The sequence below is a fragment of the Chrysochloris asiatica genome, unplaced genomic scaffold, assembly GCF_000296735.1.
Source record: "Chrysochloris asiatica unplaced genomic scaffold, ChrAsi1.0 scaffold00088, whole genome shotgun sequence".
NCBI classification, from domain to species: domain Eukaryota; kingdom Metazoa; phylum Chordata; class Mammalia; order Afrosoricida; family Chrysochloridae; genus Chrysochloris; species Chrysochloris asiatica.
The window spans coordinates 8,685,914-8,713,184 of NW_006408606.1; the positions used below are offsets into that span (position 1 = coordinate 8,685,914).

Consider the following 27,271-nt stretch of genomic DNA (forward strand, 5'->3'; position numbering starts at 1 on the left):
GTTCTTAAAAAGTACCTGAAAATACCCTGCCCCAGGACAGCTGGATTGTGATGTACTTCCCCATACTGTATTTTTCAACTTAATTAAAATAAGAACATTGGAAAAACAAAACAAAACAAAAATTATGAATAAAGAAAAACAATGAGTAAAGAAATAAAAAACAAAACAAAATCACCATTTTAACATGCCGTGAAATTAGAAGACAACTTCAAATTCTTTTTATTTTGGCTTCTCCTATTATCTATATGTATTCTGCACAAAATACACAAATAAGTACTAATATTATTTTCATATTACCTATTTACCTTTATGTAAAAGGCCTAGTTTAAGGCAGTTCTCATATTAAAAGAAAGAAAAAATATTTAACAAAAACTTTACTACCTAAGAGCCAACAGTTAAGGAGTTTTTATCCTACAGGCAAGACACATGCATCTGTAACATGACTCTTAAATGATGGCACATGTAAATAGTGTACAGACACTTCAACTATCAGTAGTCACACTTTTGTTTTAGGCAGGAATTAGTACTTTGAAGTTGCATATTTACTAAAAACTACTTAGCAATGCGTATCTGTGACAAATAATATCTCTCTTACTGTATCCTGTATATTGAAAGTTACTCTGGGGCCAGGAGATGCTGCATCAACACGTATTTCTGGGAGTTCCTCAGGTTCTCCTACTCGAGAACTGTAAGTAAAATACAAAGTTATGAAACAATATATATAGTTTAAAAAAAGAACATTCCTGGGCTTCATAAAAGTTTCATTAATGACATTAAAATTTTATTTCTCAATATGTTCTTTATGGAAGGATTTAACTTTTGTTATTACACCTCTTAAACGTTATTGTCGTTAAGTGCAGTCGAACTGTTTCCAACTCTTAGTGACCCTATATAGCATTTCTGAGGAGCGGCTGGTAAATTTGAACCAGCTACCTTGAAGTTAGCAGTCTGGTGCTTATCCTACAGCACCACACCAAAACTCCTTTTAAGCTCTTAAACTTTAGAATCCCATATAAAAAGACTCAATGTACTGACTGACACAAGACTTTCTAAAGCTAAACCATATAAAAAATAATTCTCACTTCTTTATACTGCTCATTTATAGCTGTTGTTGCTAGGTGCTGCTGACTCAGTTCCAACATGTAGCAACCCTGTGAACAAGAGAACGAAACACTGCCCAATCCTGTGCCATCCTCACAATTGTTACAGTTGAGCCAATTGCTGTTGCCATTGCATCAATCCATCTCCTTGGGAATCTTCTTTTTCGCTGACCCTCCACTTTACTAAGCATGATGTCCTTCAACCAGGAACTGGCCCCTCCAAATAATGTTTTGTTATCCTGGCTTTTAAGGAACATTCGGTCTATACTTCTTCCAACACATATTTGTTTGTTCTTCTGGAAATCCATGGTACTTTTAATATTTTTCTCCAATATCACAATTTGAATGTATCAATTCTTCTATGGTCTTCTTTATTCATTGTCCAACTTTCACATGCATAGGACGATATTGAAAATACCATGGCTTGGGTCAAGTACACATTAGTGCTCATACTGGTATCTTTGGTGTTTACAACTTTAAAGAGATATTTTGCAGCAGATTAGCCTAATTCAATAAATACATCGTTTGATTTCTTGATTGCTGCTTCCAGTAAAACAGTATTTTTCTTCAATAATATGTAAAAGTTCCATTTTTGCCAAATATAAGAAATGTGTGTGTATTTAATTACACTTTTTCTCATTGATAAATTTAGAGTAGTAGCTAATAATATGCACATTTTTATATCTGAAATAGTCTGTAAACTTACACATAGAACTTCTCTAGAGAGTACTATCTGTACACATCATTACTAAAATGCACATGCTATACTTTGGTATAAGTGTGATACACAAATTCCTCAAATAAACTTCTTTTTAATACTACCTAAATCCAAACCCACTCACTGCCATTGAGTCAATTCTGACTCATGTGAGTTAAATCTTACTCATATGGGTTTTTGATACTACAAATCTTATGGAAGCAGACAGGCTTATCTTTTTCCCAATCAAGCCACAGCTAGTAGGTATGAACCATAAACCTTGTGGCTAGCAGTACATGGATTATCCTATAGTGCAGCCAGGGTACCTAGCACTACTGATATTCATATTGCCCATTTTTTGCTCTCTTAATGTTATGCTTTTTCAAGTTCGAGCACAATAAAATCAGGTAGTGAATATTGATAAAAGTGTCAGCAATTCTGTCCATTTCATTGGTTGAAATCTACATTACCTTGCCCTTTCCATTCGTTTAAGAGGTGGTCTTCCGGAAGCAGAAATGCTTTTTGATCGGCTATAACTTGGTTTGTACCCCAAGCCCCATTTATCCTTTAGGGAAGCAGCCTAATGAAATGAAAGATAAAAAAGATGACTTTGTGCAGTTATCAATGTTATATCTTACTTCCTATAAAAGAACATAGTCTACTATTAAACAAGCTAGTGTGTTTCACCCAAGGCAATAAATAACAAGTTACTTTAAATTGCAAATTTAAAAGTCACTTAACAGACCATCAAGAAGGAAGAGCATGAGCTGAGCATGACATCCCTCCCTAGAAAAGCTAAGACAGTAGACAGTGGCTGTGTGCCTGTGGACAGGAGGCTGGCAGGCTGTGCCCTTCGAACATTTAAATGGATATATATATATATATATTGTTTGTATTGTTTTTGAAGTGTACATCAAATACTTTTGCCTTGCTCATTTATGAAATATAAGATGTAAATGGGTAGTCACAGGGAGGAAGTAGGATAAATGTTGTTGCAGGAAGGGGATTGTAATAAATTTTTTTTTAATTTTTAAAATTAAAAAAAATTTTTTAATTAAAAAATTTTTTAAAAACCATAGTGTTCTAATAGTATTTTAAAAAGGATATTTCATATATGAATTCATGCTATTATATTTTACTACAGACAGATCTGTACACATTATATTATTAGCCAACAGTGGTTACGAATCGGGCTGTTAACCACAAGGTTGGCAGTTCGAAACTATCAGCTGTTCTGTGGGAGAAAGACAAGGCTTTCTGCTCCCGTTAAGATTTACAGCCTTGGAAACCCTGTAAAGGGTCGCTATGAGTCGGAACCAACTCCACAGTACTTAACAACAACAGCAATACCACTCAGCATAGTCCAGATGCTCAAGGAAAATTAAAAATAATTACTAAAGTAAAAAATAAAAAAGTCACTACACAATATAAGTAGATCAAAGTAGATGAGGAATCAGCTATTCTTTAGTATCAAGATCAATTAGGAGGGTCATGCAATAATGAAAATACCAGCCACCAGCTGGCCTGACAGAAAATAGAAAAGAAAGAAAAGATTCAGCATAGGGAAAATACAAACAGGGTGAGAAGAAAGGAAAATATTTAAAATGAAATGAGAGAAAAATTGAACGTTAAAGGCAAAAGAAAGGTTGGGAGGAAAACGGACAGAAACTGGGGGAGGTAGGTGCAATGGGGTAGGCGAGAAACTACTAGTCATCTAAGTATTATCTATCGCAAAACTCGTATAGTAAAGGTAAGAAAGAAGTAACCTGAATATTCTCACTGTTTTCAAACTCTTCTCCTAACTTATTTTTGTGGGGAATGGAGCACAGACTAGATGTTAAGAAGATTCTCATACAGCTGAGATTTGGAAGACAGAGAGATATAAAGGGAAAATGTCATATGAGACAAGTGCTAAGAAATCAGATGTAATTTCAATATTTTCTCTAATCTTCTCTACCTAGTTTTTATTTTTAACAATTACCAGATATAAACTACCATATAAACAGCACAAAATTAATATTTTAATTACTTATTAAAACTGTTAGGTATATTATTAGATTGTTGTTGTTAAGTGCCATCAAGCAAGTTCCAACTCATAGCAAGCCTGAGTAGGGTTTCCAAGGAGCGACTGGTGAGTTTGAACTGCTAACTTTGCAGTTCAAATGACCTTACAGTCAAGTGCATTATCCCATAGCACCACACCAGGACTCCTGGTTATAAGGTGGTGGTGGTGGTGGTTATGTGCGATGGAGTCAGTTTCAATTCAGAGCGACCCTGTAGATAATAGAAAAACTTGCATTTTCTAGGATTTTGTGGGTGATTAAGGTCAAACTGATAGCCCCAGGATTTCTTACAGCCTATTCTCCTACCTTTGACCCCATCAGCTCTAATTTAATCTGTTTCATATATTGGGGTACCACTCAAATATCTCATTCTGGGGAAAACAAGAGAGTTTTAGCTTATTTACTAAAACAAACAAAAAGATTAAAAGAACATATTTTATCAAACAAGAAGTACGGTTCTTTTTTCACTAACAAGACCATCTTGACATGAAACAACCTATGCCCACTTGGATAAGTTTTATAATTATTTTCTACCATATTTATTCTAATTGTACCAGATAATGTGGTAGGCACTAGGATCAAAGACAAACAGTTTGTTCCACAAGAGATTAAACTCTAGTTGGAGGCAACTAAATCTGAAAATAATAGAGATAAAAGAGATGAGCGTGTGCACTGGCTGAGAGGGAAAATTTGTCATGAGAATGGGATAGAGGAAATATGGATATCTCAAAAAGATTTTCAAAGCACACAGTTGAGTTAACAACTTAAAAACACTATGCCAGCAAGCTTACTTATAAACATCATAGATAAGTTTTATAAACAAAGAAACAAAAAGTCTATACTTCAATAAAATTCTTCATTTACTCACTCGCATACTAGATCTCCGTAACTTTTTACGGACATCTCTTCGAATGTCATTCACAGCAACAGATTCTAACTGCTGATAACGTTGAATTTCCTGGTTTATGGTACCTTCACTTGCACCCAATTTTCTGGTTACAAGACAAATATGGAAATTAGTGGTAAGAAGTAACAAAGGAAAACTGATTTTTACCTGCTCCTATTGAATTTGTTTACTTAAAAGAGCATCAAAAATTATGTATGAAAAGGCTACAGTTAAAACATCTCCGGCAAACTGCAAATAACTTTCTGAAATGTTTGAGGAAACAGTTCTTATACATTTATGCATTAACAGTGTCTCTAACCATCTCATAAAAAGTATGGACAGACTGAAGAAAAATTTATGTAAAATTCTACATATAATTTAAACCTCAGGTAAAGGAGTTTGAAGGAAGAAGGAAGAAGTATATTTTGTTACAAGTCACTTTTTCCACTGACAATAAAACTAAAACTGTAATGTAAGCCAACTGGAAAATATGAATCACTGTGTAATTAATTTATAGACAAGTATTTAGGTGGTATCTGTTGTTATGAAAAATGCATATATATTTGTGCTAAGTCCTTTAATGTATAGTAACACAGATGTAGGTGTGTGAAGATTAGAAAAGATGAGGCATAACCTTTTTGGAAAACACAAAAACTTCAAAGTTTGGCAAGAAGAATATTTAGCATCAAGGAGAAAGTATTTACTTAGCTAATCATTACTATCCAGCAGTCAATGGATACGGAAAAAAATGACTGCCACCTACTCCCTCTTCTTGATTCACGCACCTTCGATCTCTGCATTAAGAATTGCTACTACTGGCAACTGAAAAAAGCATGCATTCTGAGTACAGACATATACAAGTTCAAATTCCTATTCTTTATCTTCTCTGAGCCATGTTTTCTTATCACTGAAATCTGGATATTGCCACCTAACCTTACAGATGTTGTGAGGATTAAATTAATATAAATATACCAGAGTCAGAGTAGGTTCTCAATAAATGTTAGATTTGTTTTTCTCCAATATTTCATTTAAATACTAATGCTAGTAAAAGCCTAGTGCATGTGTGAGAATAAGTAAAAGAGCATTGCTACTTGGGCTCCACTTTAGACACGCATGGGTTTATTCTAGGCAAAACCTGTTTAAAGGTGTTTCTGTGAACAGTGGTTGGCTATAGACAGGCTCTTCAGTAATACACTTGTCTTAGGCTCATTAGGCACCTTCAAAAAACCCAAAATGTTTAATCAAAACAGAGGCTTCCAAAGGGATTTTCTCAGCCAGCTAAATTCAAGGCAGAGAGATTAGACCCATAGGTTGATGGTCACTGTTTCATGGGTCTTCAAAGAAGTAATCTTGATAGATTTTTCTTGAAGGACACAAATGATCACAGGGGCTTATTATGAAGAAGTTTCAGGAAAACTGAAAACTGCATTAGTGAAGAAAAGGCCAGGAAAGTTGTGCTGAGGAAATTTTTCTTCCATCATGACAAAGTACCTGCTCCTTCTGTAATGGCAGCAAGAGCTGTCTTGTAAGTATTTTGTTGGGAAACTTTACCCAATCCACCCTACAGCCTTGATCTTGTTCCTTCAGGCTTCTTTTCCCCAAAACACAAACAACATTTAAAAGGAACGTGATTGGAGGCCAAGAGGATGCCCAAAGTGCCATTTTGATGTGATACAAATCAAAGACAAAAGAATTCTTTGGAGAAGGGCTGCTGTTGTTGTTATTGTTAGATGTTGTTAAGTCTGTTCCAACTCATAGCAACTTGTGCACAAGAGAGCAAAACACTACCCAGTCCTGTACCATCATGACAATCGTTGTTAACCTTGAGCTCTTTGCTGCAGTCACTGTGCTAATCCTTTTCATTGGGGATCTTCCTCTTTTACATTGATCCTCCACTTTACGTAGCATGATGTCCTTCTCCAGGGACTGGTTCCACCTGATAATGTATCAAAAATATGCGAGACATAGTCCCGCCTTCCTGGCTTCAAAGGAGCATTCTGGCTGTACTTCTTCCAACACAGACTTGCTTTTTCTTCAAACAGTCCATGGTATTTTTAATATTCTCCAACACCTTAACTCAAATGCATCAAGTCTTCCTTATTCACTGTCCTACTTTCACATGCATATGAAATTACTGAAAATATCATACAGCTTGGTTAAGGCATACCTTAGTCCTCAAACTGACATCCTTGCTCTTGAACACTTTTAAAGAAGTGTGTAGCAGATTTGCCTAAAACAACATGTGGTTTAATTTCTTGACTACTGTTTCCATGAGTGTTGACAGTGGATCCAAGCAAACTGAAATGTTATACAGCTTGAATCATTCCCCACTTATCATGTTATTTTTAGTCCAGTGGTGAGTATTTTTGTTTTCTTTACATTGAAATGCAACTCATACTGAAGGCTACCGTCGTTGATCCTCATCAGTAAGTATTTTAAGTTCTCTATGCTTTCAGCAGGAGTCATGGGGTGGTGTGGTGGGATAAAGCATTGGACCACAAGATTGGTTTGAACCACAATGTCAGCGGTTCAAATATACCAGCCATTCCTTTGTAATGAGTATTTCTCTAATCCTGATGCCATATTCTTCTTTATATAATGCAGCTTCTCAGATTATTTGCTTAGTATACAGACTGAATAAGTATGGTGAAAGAATACACAACCCTGGCATACACTTTTTCTGATTTCAAACCATTCAATGTCACCTTGCTATGTTTGAATGATTGCTTCTTGGTATATGTACAGGTTCCTCATGAGCAAAATTATGTGTTCTAAAATACCTATTCTTCCCAATATTATCCAAAGTTTGTCATGATCCACACAGTAGAAAGCCTTAGCATAGTCAGTAAGGCACAGCTATACATTTTTCTGGTATTCTCTGCTTTCAGCCAAAACCTACCTGACATCAGCAATGATATCCCTCGTACAATGTCCTCATCTGAATCTTGCTTGAACCTCTGCCAGTTTCCTGTCAATGTACTGTTGCAACCATTTGAGAATTCTCATTAGCAAAATTTTTCTTGCATGTGATATTAATGATATTGTCTGACGATTTCCGTATTCCACTGAGTCACTTCTCTTTGGAATGGGCATAAATATGGATCTTTTCCAATCAGTTGGTCAGGTAACTGTCTTCAAATTTCTTGGCATAGATGAATGAGTGCCTCTAGTGCTGTACCAATTTGTTGAAAGATTTCAATTTGCATTCCATCAGTTCTCAGTGCCTTGCATTTTGCTAATGCCTTCAACGTACCTTGGACATCTTCCTTTAGTAATATTGGCTCTTGATCATATGCTTTCTCTTGAAATGGTTGACCATCAACCAGTTCTTTTAGCTTGAGAAATGCTGAGTATGTTCTTCTCTTTTGGTTTTCTAACTCTAGGTCTTTCTTTGCACTTTTCATTATAATATTTGACTCTGTCTTTTCAAGTTGCCCTTTGAAATTTTCTGATCAGTTTTTTTACTTCCTCATGCCTTCCATTTGCTTTAGCATCTCTACACAGGAGACCAACTTTCAGTCTCTTCTTATATCCATTTTGGTCTTTTCCTTCTTTCCTGTCTTTTTAATGACCTGTTGTTTTCTTCCTATATGATGTTCTTGATGTTATCCCACAATTCTTCTGGTCTTTGGTCTTTAGTGTCAATGCATCAAATCTTTTAAGAGGATTTCTAAATTCAGGCGGGATGTATTCAAGGTCAAATTTTGGCTCTCTTAGACTTGTTTTAATTTTCTTTTGCTTCAGCCTAAACTTGCAAGTGAGCAATTGATGGTCAGGTTCCACAGTTTGCCCCTGGCCTTGTTTTGACTAATGATATGGATATTTCTGACCATCTCTTCCCATAGATGTAGTCAATTTGATTTCTGCATATTCCATCTGGTGAGGTTCATGTATATAGTTGTCTTTTATATTGTTCAAGAAAAGTATCTGCAATGAAGAAGTCATCTGTCTTGCTAAATTTTATCATGTAATATCCAGCATCATTTCTATCACCAAGGTTGTATTTTCCAACTACTAATTTTCTGCTTGTTTCCAGCCTTTGCATTTCAGTCTCTAGTAATTAGCACCTTTGCATTTCAATCTCTAGTAATTAGCACCTTTGCATTTCAATCTCTAGTAATTAGCAATACATCTTGATTGCATATTTGATCAATTTCAGACTGAAGAAGTTGTTACAATTCTTCAATTTCATTATCACTGGTTTTAGTGGTTGGTACATATATTTGAATGTTAATGGTATTAATGGGCCTTCCTTGTAGGTGTTACTCTTCAAGACAGGTCTTGAAATGTTCTTTTTGATGATGAATATGACACCATTCCTCTTCAATTTGTCATTTCCGACATAGTAAGCCATGTGACTGTCAAGACTCAAAATAGCCAATACTAGTCCACTTCAGCTCACTAAAGCCTAGGATACTGACCTTTCTTTGTTCCATTTCATTTTGACAACTTCTAAATTTCCTAGATATATACTTCATACCTTCCATGTTTTAGTTATTAATGGATGTTTGCAGCTGTTTTTCCTTATTTTGAGTTGTGCTTCATCATCAAATGAAAGTCCTGAAAGATTACTACATTTGCATCATCATAGTCAACTCTACTTTGAAAAGGCAGCTTTCCCCTAGTTGTATTTTTGAGTGCTTTCCAGTTTGAGGGGCTCATCTTCCAGCACTGTATCTGACAATATTCTGGTGCTATTCATCATGTTTCAGTGTTTCATAGTCTGATGCTATCTTATAGTGTTCCATGCTATTCAAAATGTTTTCAGTGGCTAAACGTTCTGACGTGTTTGCTCCTGGTTTTTCCTAGTCTGTTTTAGTCTGGAAGCTCAACCAAAACCTGTTCCCCATGGTGTACCCTGCTGGTATTTAAGGGCTGCTGGCATACCGTCCAGCATCACAATAAAATGGAAGCCACCATAGTATAATAAACTGATAGATGAGTGGTGGTGGAGAAGGGCTAGAGAGATGGAAATAGTACCTTCAAAATTATAGAGACCTACACGACAGGGCATAATGGAAAAATAATTGCTTTCCATTTTGATATTTTCGTTTAATAAATGTTTTGATCATTTTATAGCAATTACTTTTTCACTTATCCTCATATTTATGCCTAGTTGTATATGTATCTACATATGTAGAGATACATATGATATAAAGTCAATAATAAACTGTTCAGAAATTGGGAGTTGTGAAGAATGCCAGACTAGGATTCCAGCCACTAACTTTATCACTAATAAATTTATGATCACAAGTAAATTAATTACTAAACCTAAACCTCTCTGGGCCTTGATGTCTTCATTTATAAATGAAAGGGATTGTACTACTCCAAATTCAACTTCCTTCACATTCTAATACTAGGACATACTATATTTAATGAAAAATCCATATACATACTTGAGATCATCTATTACTTTGGCCTGTTCATTCAGTTCTCTAATATCTACTATACGCTTCACAATTTTTCTTCCTCTAAGTTCTCCTGGCTGGCTGCCAGATGTTCCTTGTCTTCGATAATCGATAGCTTCCTGAAAAATCAAAAGGATATCTGTCATTGCCACCTTCAGGTTACACAGCAAATCAAAATTAACTCCTTAAATCAAAGGAAGCATGCAAGAATCAAAGTCAGCTATATTAGGTACAATGATTGGAATTCACCAGTGATTCAAATCCCTTCATTTTCATAAATGCTACCTATGTTTTCAAAAATGCTACCTACGTTTCCCCATGAGTGAGCTCTGCAAGCTTTCAAATGGGACTGGCTAGACTTAGGGAAGCCCATCTCTGGGTCACACAGATACTCTGCAGGAACAGAATAGCGTTGATTTTGGGGTGTCAGGCCTAGGAGGTGATTTACAAGTCGCTGCCCAAAGGTGAGTTTGTGGCCATCTCCACTTACTGAACTTCCATCTGAACTCTAAATGATAAACAGTAACATTAATTTTTAACATTTTTTTCCCAAGAACAAAACTATTCCATGGTAAAATTGTTTAAAAAAAATTTTTTTTTAATTTCTTAATCCCACAATGAAAGCAGAGAGTACATTTGATTACTATTTTTAAAACGTACACTTGGACTTGGTGTGTGCATGCTTTGCTTTTTTGACATTTCATTTTTAAGTATCTTTATTGAGATGTAACTGCACACTATAAAATTTACCCATTTAAATGCACAATTCAGTTTTTTAAAATAATCTTTATTTAAAAAGTTTTGTAACCATCACTATATTCTCAGTTTAGAATGTCTTCATCACTTTAAAAGAAATCCTATGCCTATTAGCAATCACTCCCATTTTCCCCTTTAATCCCAGCTTTAGACAACTATGAGTCTACTTTCTGTCTCTACAGATTGATGTTCATTTTGCTTTTCATGTTAGTCCTATAAGCCAGAACAAAAGTTGGTCAACAGACGCAGAACTCAATTAAAATATTATGAAATACAGACACATAAAATACAAACATTTCCTTGCCTTCCTCTATTAACAGCAAATGTTATATAGTAAATAGCAATCAGTATATCTTAATTCTCCTGTCTCAGTGTAAAACCCAGTCCTGAAAAGTTCTACCAGTATTTACTTACAGTATGGATAGTGGGAGACATAGTATCCACTTCATCCTCATCTGACAGGTCAGCTATGGTAACTGAGTTTAGGTCAGCAATGTCATCTATGTCTTCCTCTCCTGTCAGTGTTGTAAGGGTGTTGCCCAGAGCATTAAGCCTTTTGCCAATATTAGGATCCATGTGGACATCAATCCCACACATTTTCCACAGTACATTGAGTGTCCAGGTTCCAGCACTACTACTTTCTGTTTAAATAAAGAAGTGGCATTTTTTGTAAGGCCTAACATAGAAATTTAAATAATTCTATATTTAAGGAGGAACCCTGGTGTGGCACTGTAGGTTAATCCCTGGACTGTTAGCAGGAAGGTCAGAAGTACAAACCCAAGAGCCACTCCTCAGAAATCCTATACAGAGTCGCTGTGAGTAGGCACTGACTCAACAGCATTTAACAACAAAATAATTAAGGAATGTGATGGACAATGGTCACACATAATAACTAATGTCTCCCGTAGTGAGATGCAGAGATGTACTAGAATATGGGCTTAATTCCAATCAGTTACACCTTTCTTCTTTCCAGTAAACTGCAGATTTCCTTCCAAACTCCTAAGAGGAGCTACCATCCATCCCACGACTATATTAGGGGGCTTCAAAAAGTTCATGGGAAAGAATCCATTATCTTTTTATACAATTTCCCATGAACTTTCTGAACTTATTCACTTTTGTCTTTTTTAAAACGCATAGCAGTATAACTACTAAATAAATAAAAAGTTCAAATACTATTATAAAATGATTCTAAAAAACACAAAACACTAGAGTTAGCTTAGCTAAAAGATCCTCATGCCATTAAAATCTGGGCAGAATTCTGACATAAGTCACCAAAGTAATATATGTGAACTTACCAGCCGCTGCTTGTCCTGTTGTCCTTGAACATACTTCATAGGTACCATCTGGAACTACACCTGCAAAAAAATAGGTTTCAGTAAAACTATGCCGAGATTCAATATTATATTCCAATTATTCAGTTAAAGATAATTACTTAAACACAAACAGGATCACTAGCTTCTCTAGGTTTTGTTTCATAATCTACAAAATGAAAGGGTTACCTTAGCTAACTCTAAGAATCCATTCCATATCTCACAATATCTCATTCTATGACTTTAACAATTTTACTACAGATTCATGTTTGCATTCTGAATGTGATTTAATTATCTGCGTGACAACACCTGGCCAATTCTGAACTTCGAGTTGCCTTCCCACCAACATCCAGGTGGCTAAGACAATTCTTACCAGCAGTCAAGGACACTTAAGAAAATATAAATGTTTCAAAAATGATTTTTTTAATAACTAAGAACTGCCACAGTAAGTCAAAGTCATGATTCATCATCCCTGTCTTCTTTGACAGTGAACATTGTATGCATACAAATAATACACTACAATGATGTCAATCTCATAAGGTCAGAAAAATTATCCTTAGAACACATCTGATTTTAATTTTGAAACATTTACTATCACTTAGCTTTAATTTGACAACTTCAAAGTCATAAAAAGATGTCAATTAAGTTCTATTTTATACAGCAAAGGACATACTATCCTTGAAAGAATTTTTAAACAAATTAGAAACTTAAGGTAGAATTAAGACCCTTTTTTAGGAATGCCTAATTAAAACCAAAGGAGCTCTGGTAGCGTACTGGTTACGAATCCGGCTGCGAACCTTAAGGTCAGCAGTTCAAAACTACCAGTTGTTCTGCGGGCAAAAGATGAGACTATCTGCTCCCGTAAAGATTTACAGCCTCAGAAACCCTGTACAGGGTTGCTATGAGTCAGAACCGACCCCATGGCACACGACAACAACAACAATAATTAAAACCAAATATAAATATAAACGTGATACTATACATGTCTTAAAATAAATGTTCTTTTGTGATTCACTCTAATCCTAAATTGGTATTCAAATATTATTCAAATTTGAGTTTGGTATTCATTTTCTAAGTACTATGGTGTTACATTTGTTTTCAAAACTGAAAAATGACTCAACTTAAAAATGCTACAATTTATGTTGGAAGAAAAGGTCTTTTCTTTGGTAGCTTTTAAAGAGATAGAAACAGCTTTAAAATGCCAATTATATTATTGAATTATTTGGCATCTGTGCTGTGTCTCATTTAAAGATGCCAAATTAAGAACTAGATCTAATTTGGGGGCAAAAGATTAACTTCTATAGTCATTATTACAAATCACAGGAGTCTTGGTGTGGCACTGTAAAATAAGCACTGGACTGCTAACTGCAAGGCTGGCTGCTCAAACCCAACAGCCTTTCCTCGGGAACCCTATAGGACTGGCTCAGAGTTACACAACAACTCAGTGGTAGACAACAATAACAAGAAGTCAGAATAAAATAAATCTAGATTACCCTATAAAATGTAATTGAATGAACAGAAAAGTTTGAAATATGAGTTACAGTTGAAGGTAAGTGAAATGAAGAACTATTAAATAGAAACATGGTAGAACACATTTAGGCTTTCCTCTCCTATGAAGTGACAGAGAATAAAAACTAATCTGCCTATTTTATAATTGGAATTTCTAATAAAACAACTTACTTTGCTCACTGCTTCCATGACCTCTTCCCCCAAATAAAAACAAAAACATGAAACCAAAGTCATTTGTTGTTATTGTTGTTGTTAGGTGCCATCAAGTCAGTACCGACTCATAGCGACCATGTACAATAGAACGAAATACTGCTCTGTCCTGGGCTAACCTCGCAATTGTTGCCACGCAGCCCACTGATGCTGCCACTTTGCCAATTTATCTTGCCGGGATGTTTCTTCTTTTTCTCTGACCCTCCACTTTATCAAACATGATATCCTTCTCCAGCGACTGGTCTCGCCTGACAAAATGTCCGAAGCATGAGAAATGAAGTTTGGCCATCCTAGCTTTTCCAAGGATCACTCTAGGTGTACTACTTTCAACACAGATCTGTTTGTTCTTTTAGCAGTCCAAGGTACTTCCAATATTCTCCTCCAATACTATAATTCAAATGCATCAATTCTTTTATGGTCTTCCTTATTCACTGTCCAGCTTTTGCATGCATATCAGGTTATTGAAAATACCATGGCTTGGGTCAGGAGCACCTTAGTCCTAAAGCTGACATCTTTGCTCTTCAACACTTTTAAGAGGTCTTGTTGTGCAGTAGATGTGATCAGTGCAATACCAATGCAATTAATTTCTTGAATGCTGCTTCCATGAGTATTGATGGTTGATCCAAATAAAACGTAATCTTCAACAATTTCAATCTTTTCTCCATTCATATGGAGGTTGTTTATTGGTCCTGTGGTGAGGATTTTTGTTTTCTTTACATTGAGATGCAACCCATACTGAAGGCTGTGGCCATTTAGTACCCTCCCAAACCTAAAATCTTATTACTCACATTAACATTGTCAGCATGTTAGTGTTCTACTTTGTTGGTTGACTATACACTTAGAAGTTGTTATTGTTAACTGCTGTTGAGTCAGTTCCGACCCATAGCGACCCTGTATAGGGTTTCCAAGGAGCAGCTTGAGAACTTGAACCACTGACCTTGCTGTTCAAACCGATTTTTGCAGTCCAGTGCATTAACCCACGGTGCCACAATAGGATTCTATACTTAGATGGGGAGTTATTATTTGTTAATGGTTTTCAAACTTTTATTTAGAGTCAAAAGTGAAAAGTTACTTAGTACTTCTCATACATTTTACCTTTAATGTAAACTGTTAAGGATCTATAGCATAGTTCCGTTGCTTAGAAATATATTTCAAAATATGTAAGGATAGCAAAGATGTCATCTTAACAACAGTCACTAGGCTTAAGTAAGTTACATGCACTTTTATGAACACTAATGTCAATAATAACTAGGGATGCAATTACCAACCATGGTTATTTATAACCTATTTTAGGTCATGTGATGCACTGAGTCTTAGACATTCATCACTTTCTTTCAAGATCTCCACAGAACAAAGATGTTTGGTTGATCATTCATGGATCAATTACAGGGAAAATGAGAGATCAAACCTTCAAATGTTATACCATCAAAAAGAATGCCTTTATATAGTTTGTACATTATTTATACAAATTACTAAAAGCTATGTTTTTCACAAATACATTTTGGTCTTCCTTTTCACAAAATTTAAAAACACTCTTAAAACTGAATATCTTTTAGTTTTACAAATCAAGACAAAGAAATTCTAAAATTTATATAGAAAATAAGACACTCACAGGCATTCATCACTAGATCCCCACGAATTTCTGGTTTCCAGTCATCCCACGATGTCTCAAAGCCATCAGCAAAACGTATACAAAAGTTTTTGAAATGTCCTTTACTAACAAGAGACTCTGAAGAGCAAGCAGTGATGAGGGTGCTTTCAATAGTCAATACTAAAGCAGAACCAGTGTCAAGGTCTCCGGTGTGATTAGACTGCAAAGTACATTAAAGAAATAAGACAAAAGGTGATGATACTTTGACTTGAACGAGCTCACAGGTTGACAGACACAGAAAACTATACAGCACCAAATCTAAATATCATCACTAAAAATCAAGTGCAGTACATTTGTCATATATAGAAATACATACTCACACATATATACTGGTGTTGTTAAGTGCCATCGAGTTAATTCCGACTCACAGCCACCCTGTCTAGGGTTTCCAAGGAGTGGGTGGTGAGTTTGATCTGCTGACCTTGCACCAAACCAAGATTCTATGCATATATATGGACACACACATATACATATATGGACTACTGGTGTGGTGCTGTGGGTTAATGCACCGGACGGACTACCAGGTTGGCTTGAACTGAAAGGTAATTGGTTCAAGTTTACCAGCTGTTCCTTGGAAACCCGATACAGATTGGCTATAAGTTGGAACCGACTTGATGGCATTTAACAACAACAACAATATACACACATACATAATGTCTTTTTTTCCCATTAAACTTGCTAAGGGCTAACTATCTCACACCTGTTTCAGCTTCAGTCATGGGAACTCTCTCACTATGACATACACCTAAGACATGTGTAACTTCTGAGCACTGTCCATCGTACCATTAAAAACTATCACCATTTTTCATTTACTGAGACACATGCCACTGTGGTTTTCTTAACACTGTCTTGCCAAACAAAACATTACAGATAAACTCATTCAAAACCATTATAGATTTGTTATAATTATTACTTATCATACACAAGTGCATGCAAATAAATATTCCGGAGATTTGGTCCTAAATTATGAAGAGAAAATTCTTGCTTTATACAGCTGTAAACATAGCTGGTGTGGCAATGTATTATAAGCATTGGACTACTACCCATGAGATTGATGGTTCATACTCACAGCTGCTCCTAGAAACCCTATACAGAGTTGCTATAAGTTAGAACCGACTTGATGGCACTTACCAACAACAAAAGGTTCTGCTATAGATGAAGTTATTAAAGATTGTTAAACAATATTCTTGAAGTCTTTTTATTTCCATTTTACGAACAAGTCTATGTCAAAGACTTTTTTGTTACCAAAAAGACTGAAAACAACTTTCTTATCTGCCAAAGTAAAAATCACAAATTATCAGATGGGTATTACTCTCATCACTATCCTGGGGCAAGTTAGAATGCTTCAGCGAAAAATATCAGAGATTCTAATTTAAAATGTTACAGATAAATAATGTTTGAAGGAGTCCATTCTATCTTGCTATTTATTTAACTCAAGTTATAATCTCTCAAAGAAAATCTATTGATCTACTCTGTATACACAGAAATGGTTGGTAAAAACACCTGCCTCTTAATCTGGAATATGACTTTTATTTTTTTACCTGTGCAGTATTTGTGATAGGCAGGCAAATTCCCAGATCATTCACAGTGAGCTGGAGGAAGAGAGTCCCAAAGGCCTGTGCTGATGTTTGCTGGATACCAGGCAGCATGTCTACTACTTCCTTTGTTGCCATATGAATATCCTTATGTAAGGCCATACGTTGTTCATTCCAATTGTCATAGGCAGCCTTATAATTCAGCCAAAACAGCACAGCTTTTGATATTTTAAGGTAAGGAAAAAAGAACATTAAATTCATTGCTGTAAGATGAATAAATATTAGTATCAGAGAACTGTAGCATCAGCATTAAGGAGGAGCTAGTTAACTTGAGATTAATGAAAAACAAAGACGCAGCAGCAGTAGAACACATAATGGCAGAAGGAAAAAGAAACTCACTCCCTTCTTTACACAAATTATTTGTTGAATGCCTGGGATAGACTAACAACCATCGACCTCTTAGAACTTTGATTTTTCTTTCCTCACCGAATTCATTGTTACTACAGTTAAAAACTGTTGAAGGAAAAACATCTATTCTATATGTTAAAGAAATCTGAGATACAGAGATAGGTATTCATACAAGAGTTCCCTGAGAGGAAACACCAATTAGATTATTTAAAATGTGCTGTTTAAACTTTTGGCTTAAGTTTTATTTTCCTGTGATAGATGAAAAGAAAACTTATAAGCACTGCACCCACCCCCCCGCAAAAAAAAAAAGAAAAGAAAAAAGAGTTCCCTGAGGAGAAGTACCTGAATTGAGTCTGAGGGACCTTTCCAATCATTAGATTGTAAAGCTGAACCACAGCATATGCAAGGGAGCTTAAGACACTGTTGTAGTAGAGAATGTTGTTGATAGGTGCCACTGAGTACATGTTAACAGTAAGCTTTCTAGGCTGTGGTAGCGTAGTGGTTACAAACTGGACTGCTAACCACAAGGTTGGCAGTTCAAAACTACCAGCTGTTTCGTGGGAGAAAGATGAGGCTTTCTGCTCCCATAAAGATTTGCAGCCTTGGAAACCCTGTAAAGGGTCACTAGGAGTCGAAACCGACTCCATGGTACTTAACAACAATAACAACAACAATCTATATAGGAGTAGCTCATCAGGTTTTTCTGCCACAAAGCTACTGGGGGGCGTTTAAACGGTTCACCTTTCAGCTAATAGTCGAGTGTTTGACAGTTGTAACCCCAGGGGCTCCTTGTAGTGGAGACAGTGATATGAAAGAAGCTGAAGTAGGATTGAGTGGGGCTAGATCTTATACTGCCCTACATGCCACAGCTAAGAGCTCCAAGAATCAGTGTTTTATTTTTGCAGGGGTGGTGGCAGATATATCAGGTCAGACTGTAGTGTACAAAACAGATAGGATGGGGTCTGGAAGAAATGAAAGAAAGCTATTGACAGTGCTTATAAGAAATGATGACTAGGATGATGGCTGAGAGGAGTGAGCTGTTAATATCACCATGATGTCCTGACGGACAGAATGATAGGGGGGAAAGGAGATTTCAAGGATGTCACCATTTGTTAAGTGCCATCGAGTCAGTTCTGACTCATAGCGACCCCGTTTCTCATAGCAACCTCAGGGTTTCTGAGGAGTGGCTGATGGGTTTGAACTGCTGACCTTGTGGTTCCCAGGTCAGTGCTGATCCTACAGTGCCGCACCAGGAGTCCAGGGATGTTGCCAAGTTTTGGCATAATAAGTAGACAGAAAGTGGTGCCATTTATAACTTTCATTTTAGACATATTGAGTTTAAGTGCTTTTTAATCAAAGTGGAGATGTCATGTATACAGGTGGGTAACCTAGCATTGCACTCAAAGGTGTGTGATATGTGTTATAAGTGAAATCTATATGCATAATTAAGACTGACCAGGGAACAAACATGGTGGAGTCGTCACAAACTGGAGGATGTTCTGAACCACAGAACTGCTTTGTTTAGTCGACAAAATGTTTTTTTCAAATATTTTGACTTTGCTCTTTTAGGTGGGCATGCAACTTCACTATTGGGCATGGCTTAGCCCTGGTGATTCAGTGTTTAAGTACACAGCTGTTAATCAAGAGGTCAGTGGTTCCAACCTGCCAGTTTTTCTGCGGGAGAAAAATGTGTGTGCTTCCTTAATGATTATAGCCTTGAAAACCCTCATGGGGCAGTTATATCCTATCCTAATTCTCATTATTTTCTTTTATGAAAGCTGGTACTACATTTTCTCAGGCCTCTGCTCATATACCTTCATTCATATTCTCTCTCTCCTTTGTTAGATACTTATTTAGTTATTTCTGTATGCCAAAGAGTATTCTAAGCTCTGTAAAACAACTGTCAATTAGATAAACTTTCATTTCCTTGTGTTTCTGGTAAACTCCTAACTTTACATCTCATGTCAAGTAGAATTTTCTCCATTAAACAATACAGACAAAGTCAGAGACTCCTTCAGTTTCTGGAACATACACCTCTAACTCTACTCTATACTTTACTTAGAGGTCCTTGAAGGCATGAGTCTAGAGTTTCTTTTTTTATCTTTGTATTATTCTATTTCTAGACAGTACACAATAAATGTTTACAGAATGAATGAGTAAATAAAACGGCAAAACATAAATGGGTCCATTAGTTTGGCAAACCAAAAAAATTTGGCATTATCAGTAAAATCCAGACTCAGACACTCATATATCCATACAGAAAGCAAAATGAAGCTAGATGATATATAGAAATTTCTAAATCCTAGAAGACAATAATGATGGACGTTGTCTTACCTCTATCAAAGGCTACAGGCTGTGCATAAACAATTGGTCTATTCAAAGTAATAAGTACAGCTTCTCTATCTGAAGAACCACTGATTTCTTCTCGGAGTGCATTTCTTAATCCAATTCTGGTTTTAAAATAGGCAACTTGATGAAAATCAGAACCAGCTTCCTCATAAACCTGAAATAAAATTTAAAGCTCAAAAAAATCAAATAATGGAAAGAATATTTTAATTATAATAAAAATACATTTATCAATTTCATTTTTCAAGTATATGTTCTTTATATTTTATACCATACACACCTGGAATATATAGTAAGCACAGTCATACTGTATTAATGAACAGTCACAACTTACGAATTCACAGATACATTCCATACAGAAGTAAGGTTGAGGTTCAGTCTCTGAATGCAGTGTATTATTAAATACTTCAAAATAATGAAAACTTCCTTCATCTCCTCAAAATGTGTTGTTGTTGTTGTTGCTAGGTGTTGTCAAGTCGTTACTAACACATAGTGATATTATACACCTGTGATAATCTCACAATGTCCTGTGCTAATCTCACAATCATTGCTACACTTGAGCCCACTGCTGCTGCCACTGTGCCAATCCCTCTCATTGGGGTCTTCTTTTTCGCTGACCTTCCACTTTGCCAAGTATGATATCCTTCTCCGGGGACTGGTCCCTCCTGATAATAAGTTCAAAGTAAGAGAGACGAAGTATAGCCATTCTGGCTTCTAAGGAGCATTTTGGCTGAATTTCTCCCAATAGATTTGTTTGTTCTTTTGGCAGTCCATGGTACTTTCAATATTCTCCTCCAATCAAATACATCAATTCTTCTATAGTCTTTATTCACTATCCAACTTTAACATGTATATGTTGTTGTTGTTGAGTGCCGTCAAGTCGGTGCCGCCTCAAAGCGACCCTGTACAGGGTTTCCAAGGCTGTAAATCTTTACGGGATCACAAAGCCTCATCTTTCTCCTGCAGAGCAGCTGGTAGTTTCAAACTGCTGACCTTGCAGTTCGCAGCCTAATTCATAACCACTATACTACCAGAGCTCCTTAACATGTATATAAGGCTACTGAAAATACTTTAGTCCTCAAACTGACATCTGTGATCTTCAACATTTTAAAGAGGTCTTGTGAAACAGATTTGCCTAATGCAATGTGTCTTATCACAGTTTGTTAAGGAGTCTTACTTCAAACCTGATGCCACATTGTTCTTCATATAATCCAAAAATTGATGGTCTGTTCTACAGTCTGCCCCTGTCCTTTTTTGGCAGATAACATGGAGGTTTTCCACAATATCTTTCCACAGACATAGTCAATGTGATTTCTGTGTATTCCATCTAGTGAAGTCCAGATGTTTAAAAAGCTATTTGCAATGAAGAAGTCATTGGTCTCGTAAAATTCTATCATGTGATCTCCACCGTCATTTCTGTCACCAAGGCTATATTTTCCAAACATGTTCCATGTTCCAATTATTAATGGATGTTTACAACCATTTATCTTTATTTTGAGTTGTGACCCAAATAAAGGTCCTGAAGGCTTTACTCCATTTGTGCCATTACGGGCAACTCTTTTTTGAGGAAGCAGTTCTTACCAAGTTGCATTCTGAGTGCCTTTCAACCTGAGGGGTTTATCTTCTGGCACTATATCTGACAATATTCTGTTGCTATTTGTCATATTTCAATATTCAACATTCTGGTGCTATCTCACAATGTTCTATTGCTATTCATCAGTGGCTAAATATTCGGAAGTAGTCTGTCTCTCCTTCTTCCTAGTCTGTCTTCATCTGGAAACTCAGCTGATATCTCTCCACCATGGGTGACCTTGCTGGAACTTAAAATACCAGTGGCATAACTTCCAGAATCACAGCCACATACAAGTCACTGTAGTAGCATAATTTGATAGAGGCATGGTGGAAAAAATGTGCTAGCATTTGAAAAACAAACCTACAAAAACAAAAACTGTTTTTCTAGAGAGAAGAATTTTTTTTCTCATTTTCCCCATATAAACTATTTATATATGAAAATGGTGACTCATAGTATTCTAGTTCGCTCTTAAAACCAAAGGGGGAAAAGGCCTTAATCTACAAAACAGTTTTTAGCTAAATCAAAACAAGTTGAAATGAAAAAAAAAAAAAAAAAACTAATGATGAGCAATTTACCTTTTAAAAAGAGAGAGAATCTGAATAACTTTTGACTATTGGTTTGATTTTATATATGAACATTCTAGTATATAAAATTTGCCAATATCCTATAGAGCAACTAATAAATGTAATGATATTTCAAAAGCTGGCCAATGTTAGTACAAAATATTGAGATAAAAATAAGAAAATAAAAATTCAATGAAATATTTTATGAAGATCACGGATTAAATTTAATTTTCACAAAACTATAACAATACACAGCTACAGTGCTCCATGAAAATTGTAAAAGTTTTCTTATATGAATTTTTATTAGAATTTACAATCAGAAAGTTTAGAATCTTGGAAGTTTTATAAATATAATAAACATAGATTGAAGTAGTTCAAATATTAAAAGGCATAGTTCTATTAGTATCAACATATTTTGTACTCACCTGATGTTTGACAATTTGTCCTAATGCCAGATTTAAATCCACCTGGCATTTACCAAACAGTTTCAGATAACTGCTACTCCCTGGTAGAGCTTTGGTTTGAAGTCTGTTTGAGAGCTCCAGTTCAATCAAACCAGTTTCAAATCTCACTGCTCTCATTGATGGTGTTGTTGCGGTTACTTGAATACCCTAGAATATTATGTGTTAGGAGGAAAAGGAATATCATAAATCAACAATGAACCACCCATTCAAATGCACTTCTTCAATATTCATAAATAAAATAGCCATGTTTTACAACATTTTATAGGATATGTCCAATCATCTGATAAAACTGGCTACCTTCTTTCTCTTATCAGTAGAAACATTTTTAAATATTACATTTCATTTAGGAGTCCTGGTGTGGTGTTGAAGGATAATGCACTGGACCACAAGGTTGGTTTAAACTGCAAAGTCAGTGGTTCAAACTCACTAGCCACTACTCAGAAACCCTATACAGGGTTGCTTTATCTCAGAACCAACTCCACAGCACTTAACAACAACAAATTTAAGTATTTTGTATTTAATATGCAGACTTTTATTAATTAAATGCATTAATTACAGTTACATGTCTATTTGCTAATATTTTTCTTTTTAAAAAGGTGTGGTGCCATAGGATAAAGCACTGGACTGCAAGGCTGTTTTGAACCACAAGGTGGCAGTTCAAACTCACCAACCACTCCTGGGAAACCTTACACAGGGTAGATATGAGTCAGACCCGACTTAATGGCACTTAACAAGAACAACATCATAACTATCAAAAATATTAAGACTTCTATTAAGATATTCTTTTTTAATTGGGAAAATATTTAAACGAGTGTGGCAGTAAATGTTTAATAAATTGAAATGTTTACTAGAAGGTAAGTAGTTAAATGAATTGTGTAATAAATACAGCTGTTCAAAAGATAAACTGAATCTAAATGTTCTGATACGGCAAAGTATCCACAAATTTAAAACAATACATAAGATAGGCACATGTGAGTAGAAAAAATCTTGGAATGTATCCAAATAGTTATTTAAAACTTTTCCCTGACTGGATGTGGTTAACACTTCATTTTATTTCTGACTTAGCACATTTATATACAAGAATTTTCTATAATAAGTATATATTAATAGAAAAACATTTAAATATTACTATTATTTATGTTACCTTAAACTGTAAGTTCAGTGAATAGAGGAGAATTTTAGGTTTATCTCCATCCGCTGTTCCATCATGTTCATTCCATAGAGGAATAGGCTGTTCCCCACCTAGAAAAATTTAAGTAATTGAGGTTTGAGACAATCCTCTAAAAAAAGAAAACTAATAACTATTTTGCACATCTGAAAACTCCACACATAATGACTTTTATTTCATCTTTACTAATCATCAACCCAATGTTTAACAGGATCTTAGTCAAATTACATTTTAAGAGTCACTTAGAAATAATCAACAAAAACATTACACATATAATCTATGTGATTATATATTTAGAAAAAAATTTGAGAGGAAAAAAGCAAACAGAGTGATGATTGACAAGCAAAAGATGGGAACTTTATTATTTAAATTTTGTTGTGCTGCAAACAAAAGGTGAAAGAAAATACAACATTGGGGAAGTAAAACGATATTATATGCTAATAATAAAGACTGTGTGCAGGCTTAACTATTTGTTTCTTATGGCCCTTCTGGCCAGCTTTTTTCTTTTGTGTGATATATTGTAAAGTCCAGCCTCTATGCATATGATTATGCGTCCATTTTGAAGTTAGTTGCTAAGGCATAAAGATTCTTGTGTAGCACTGTACAATAAGCACTGGACTGAAAGATCTGTTTGAACCTAAAGGCCAGTGGTTAAAATCCATCAGCCACCCTACGTAGGGTCGTTAAGTCAGAAGCAACTGAATGGCACTTAACAACACCACCAATGAAGATTAAAATGGGGCTAAGGGAGTAAAGATTACAGTGCATCTAAGGATTAAAGATGTCCCCACTTGACTAGAGGGTGTGACTCAAGTCACCACCCTTCATTACCCTTGGGAGCATGGTCTGACTTCAAATGATAAAGACTGTTGCTCTGGATCTTGCATCCGGCTCATTACTCCTAACCTCCAGTTCGTGGGACTTTCAGGCCATCACCTGACCTGATTCACCAGCTTCTTTCTGGTTCTTGTCTGACCTGCTGATTTGGGTTCCTGAACTCCTGAGATTATGTAGGTGAGAAGATTCCTCCAGACTGATCTCTGAATTAAGCATTTGGGACTTGCCATCCTCCACAACTGTGCAAGCTATTTCTTTTGACAACTGTTAGTTTTGTGAGATGTAGTAGCATGTCTCAGAACCCTAGGACTCGAGGAAAGGGAAGAGTGGTGGTTGATATCAAGGATTATGGAGTGGTATAACATGTTAGGAAAGTCAAACAGTCAGAATCTTGTTAATGTCTGACTCACAGGGACCAGTCTTGTGCTGGTCTTTCTAAAAGAAATTACTCATGCACTGTGACAGCAAAAATCACTTTTATATATGTAATGAAAAAAAAAGTTTTTCTATGCGGGGCCTTTTATAGACTAGGAAACCCTATATGTTGTTGTTATTAAGTGCCGTTGAGTCAGTTCAGACCCATAGTGACCCTGTATAGGGTTTCCGAGGCTGTGAATCTTTACGGGAGCAGAAAGCCTCATCTTTCTCCCGCGGAACAGCTGGTAGTTTCGAAACTGCTGACCTTACGGTTCACAGCCTGATTTGTAACCACTATGCTACCAGAGCTCCTAGGAAACCCTATATAGGTATAGTTTACTCTCATAGAATTAGTTTATTCTCATAGCTATGCTGTATAGGGTCTCTGAGGCTGTAAATCTTTGCAGGTGCAGAAAATCTCATTTTTCTTCTGTGGAATGGCGGTGGGTTTGAACCTTCACTGGTTTGCAGTCCAGTGTTTATCCTACAGAGTCTCTCTGCTTTTCTATATATAGAGTTGTTGTCGTTAAGTGCTGTCGAGTTGATTCTGACCCATAGCGACCCTGTATAGGGTTTCCAAAGAGCAGCTAGTGAGCTTCAACCACCAACCCTGCAGTTCAAACGACGTTGCAGTCTGACACATTAGCCCACAGCGCCACACCAGGACTCCATATATAGAGCTGTTGTTGTTGTTAAGTGCCGTTGAGTCAGTTCCAACCCATAGCAATTCTGTATAGGGTTTCCAAGGAGGAGCTGGTGAGCTTGAACTGCTAAGGATACATATATATTTGGTGGTTATGTACTGCTGAGGTGGATCTGACTCATAGCAACCCTGTATTGGGTTTCCAAGGCTGCATATCTTTATAGGAGTAGAAAGCCTCATTTTTCTCCTGCTGGTGAAAATGGCTGGTGAATTCAAACTGCTGACCTTTCAGTTAGCAGCCCACTCAGTAACCCAGGAGTGCTGATATGGCACTGCAGGATAATATACTGGACCTCAAGGTTGGTTTGAACTGCAAGGTCAATAGTTCAAATCCACCAGCTGCTTCTGGGAAACTTTATAAAGAGTTGCTATCAATTGGAATCGACTTGATGGCACTTAGCAACAACAATATATGGACTGCTGGTGTGGCGCTATAGGATCAGCACTGGACTGTAAACCACAAGGTCAAACTGTTGCTTGTCAGAAACTCTATACAGGGTAGCGATGAGTTGTTATCAACTCGACGACATTTAACAACAACAATATATATATAAATATACAAGTGTGTGTCACAACTCCATGATACGGTCTGTGAAATAGGATGTTAGGCGATGCGATTTGGTTGTTGTGTGAACATCATAAAACTTTATGAGAGGCTGCTTCCAGTTATACTTCTCATCACTGCTGCTGAGGCAGCCACTGGTCTGGCTCCTGGGTTGCTGGCAGAGCCTAGAGAAATGGTTGGAGTGGATCTAGAGGAAGCAAGCAAGGAGGGAGTGGAGTGTGCCCACTCTTGCCCACTAGTCTACCTACCTGAGCAACAGGAGCAGCCACCACTGCTACCGTCTGCCCACCAAAGTCCAGGAGCCCAAGCCTACAGCCATGTACTCTGCCTCATCTACTTGGGGTCTTTACAAAAATGGTGGGGCGGGGGAGCCTAGAGAGATAGTAAGACAAAGGAGAGCTGCTTTCCCTTAAGAAAAGAAAACAACAAAACAAAACAAACTTTCTTGGACCCTAGACACATCCGCACTTGGAAGGGACATTAAGCTATACATACCCACATATACAGGGTCGCTATGGGTCGGAACTGACTCGACGGCACTTAACAACAACAACAACAACAACCCACATAACAAAAGAACGAAGAACACAGGTATAAAGCAGGTATTGTTTGTTTTAAGAGAGAAATGAATCTTTTATAAGATTTTGTAATTCAAACTAGGGGGAAAATCTATTCAATTAGTATTATGATAAAAATCTACTTCAGTTTTCTAGCAGAAGAGGAAAAGGAAAAAAAAAAAAAAAAAAATTAGGAGGAACGGTATGGCAAGAGACAGAGATAGGCAAAAGCTACATCAAAGGTAAGGCAAAGAAACGGGACCCAGCCTGCTATTCAGTGTTTGCTGAACACAGTAAGGTTTGCTGTTCAAACTTATGCTGCTTGGTAACCAAACTTCATATTCTCTCATTTCTACACATGCCTCACAACAATTATTATGAGTCTTCTTTTTTCCTCATTCCCTCACAACTGCTATTTCATGCTCATAAAATAAATGTGCTTTTTTTGCTATTTTCTTTCTTGAAACTCTCTCTTTCTGAAATGCATCGAACTAACTACTCAAACATTAATTCAAATCAGTCCTAAAACCATAAAGCTCCTAATG

At 36.3% G+C, this 27,271-nt stretch overlaps 1 protein-coding gene across 1 annotated transcript in view; it reads right to left on the reverse strand.

Annotated features, from left to right (window-relative positions):
- Positions 1–27,271, reverse strand: part of KIAA1109 (KIAA1109 ortholog) — a 340,787-nt gene that overhangs the window by 58,614 nt on the left and 254,902 nt on the right. Inside the window, exons 52-62 of the mRNA XM_006866287.1 lie at positions 23,624–23,721; positions 22,441–22,626; positions 19,868–20,036; positions 17,132–17,343; positions 15,552–15,750; positions 12,206–12,265; positions 11,325–11,551; positions 10,143–10,273; positions 4,729–4,852; positions 2,268–2,377; positions 596–686 (exon numbers count right to left, since the gene is read on the reverse strand). Of these exons, the coding sequence (XP_006866349.1) occupies positions 596–686; positions 2,268–2,377; positions 4,729–4,852; positions 10,143–10,273; positions 11,325–11,551; positions 12,206–12,265; positions 15,552–15,750; positions 17,132–17,343; positions 19,868–20,036; positions 22,441–22,626; positions 23,624–23,721 (1,607 nt within the window). The remainder of the gene's footprint in view (positions 1–595; positions 687–2,267; positions 2,378–4,728; positions 4,853–10,142; positions 10,274–11,324; positions 11,552–12,205; positions 12,266–15,551; positions 15,751–17,131; positions 17,344–19,867; positions 20,037–22,440; positions 22,627–23,623; positions 23,722–27,271) is intronic.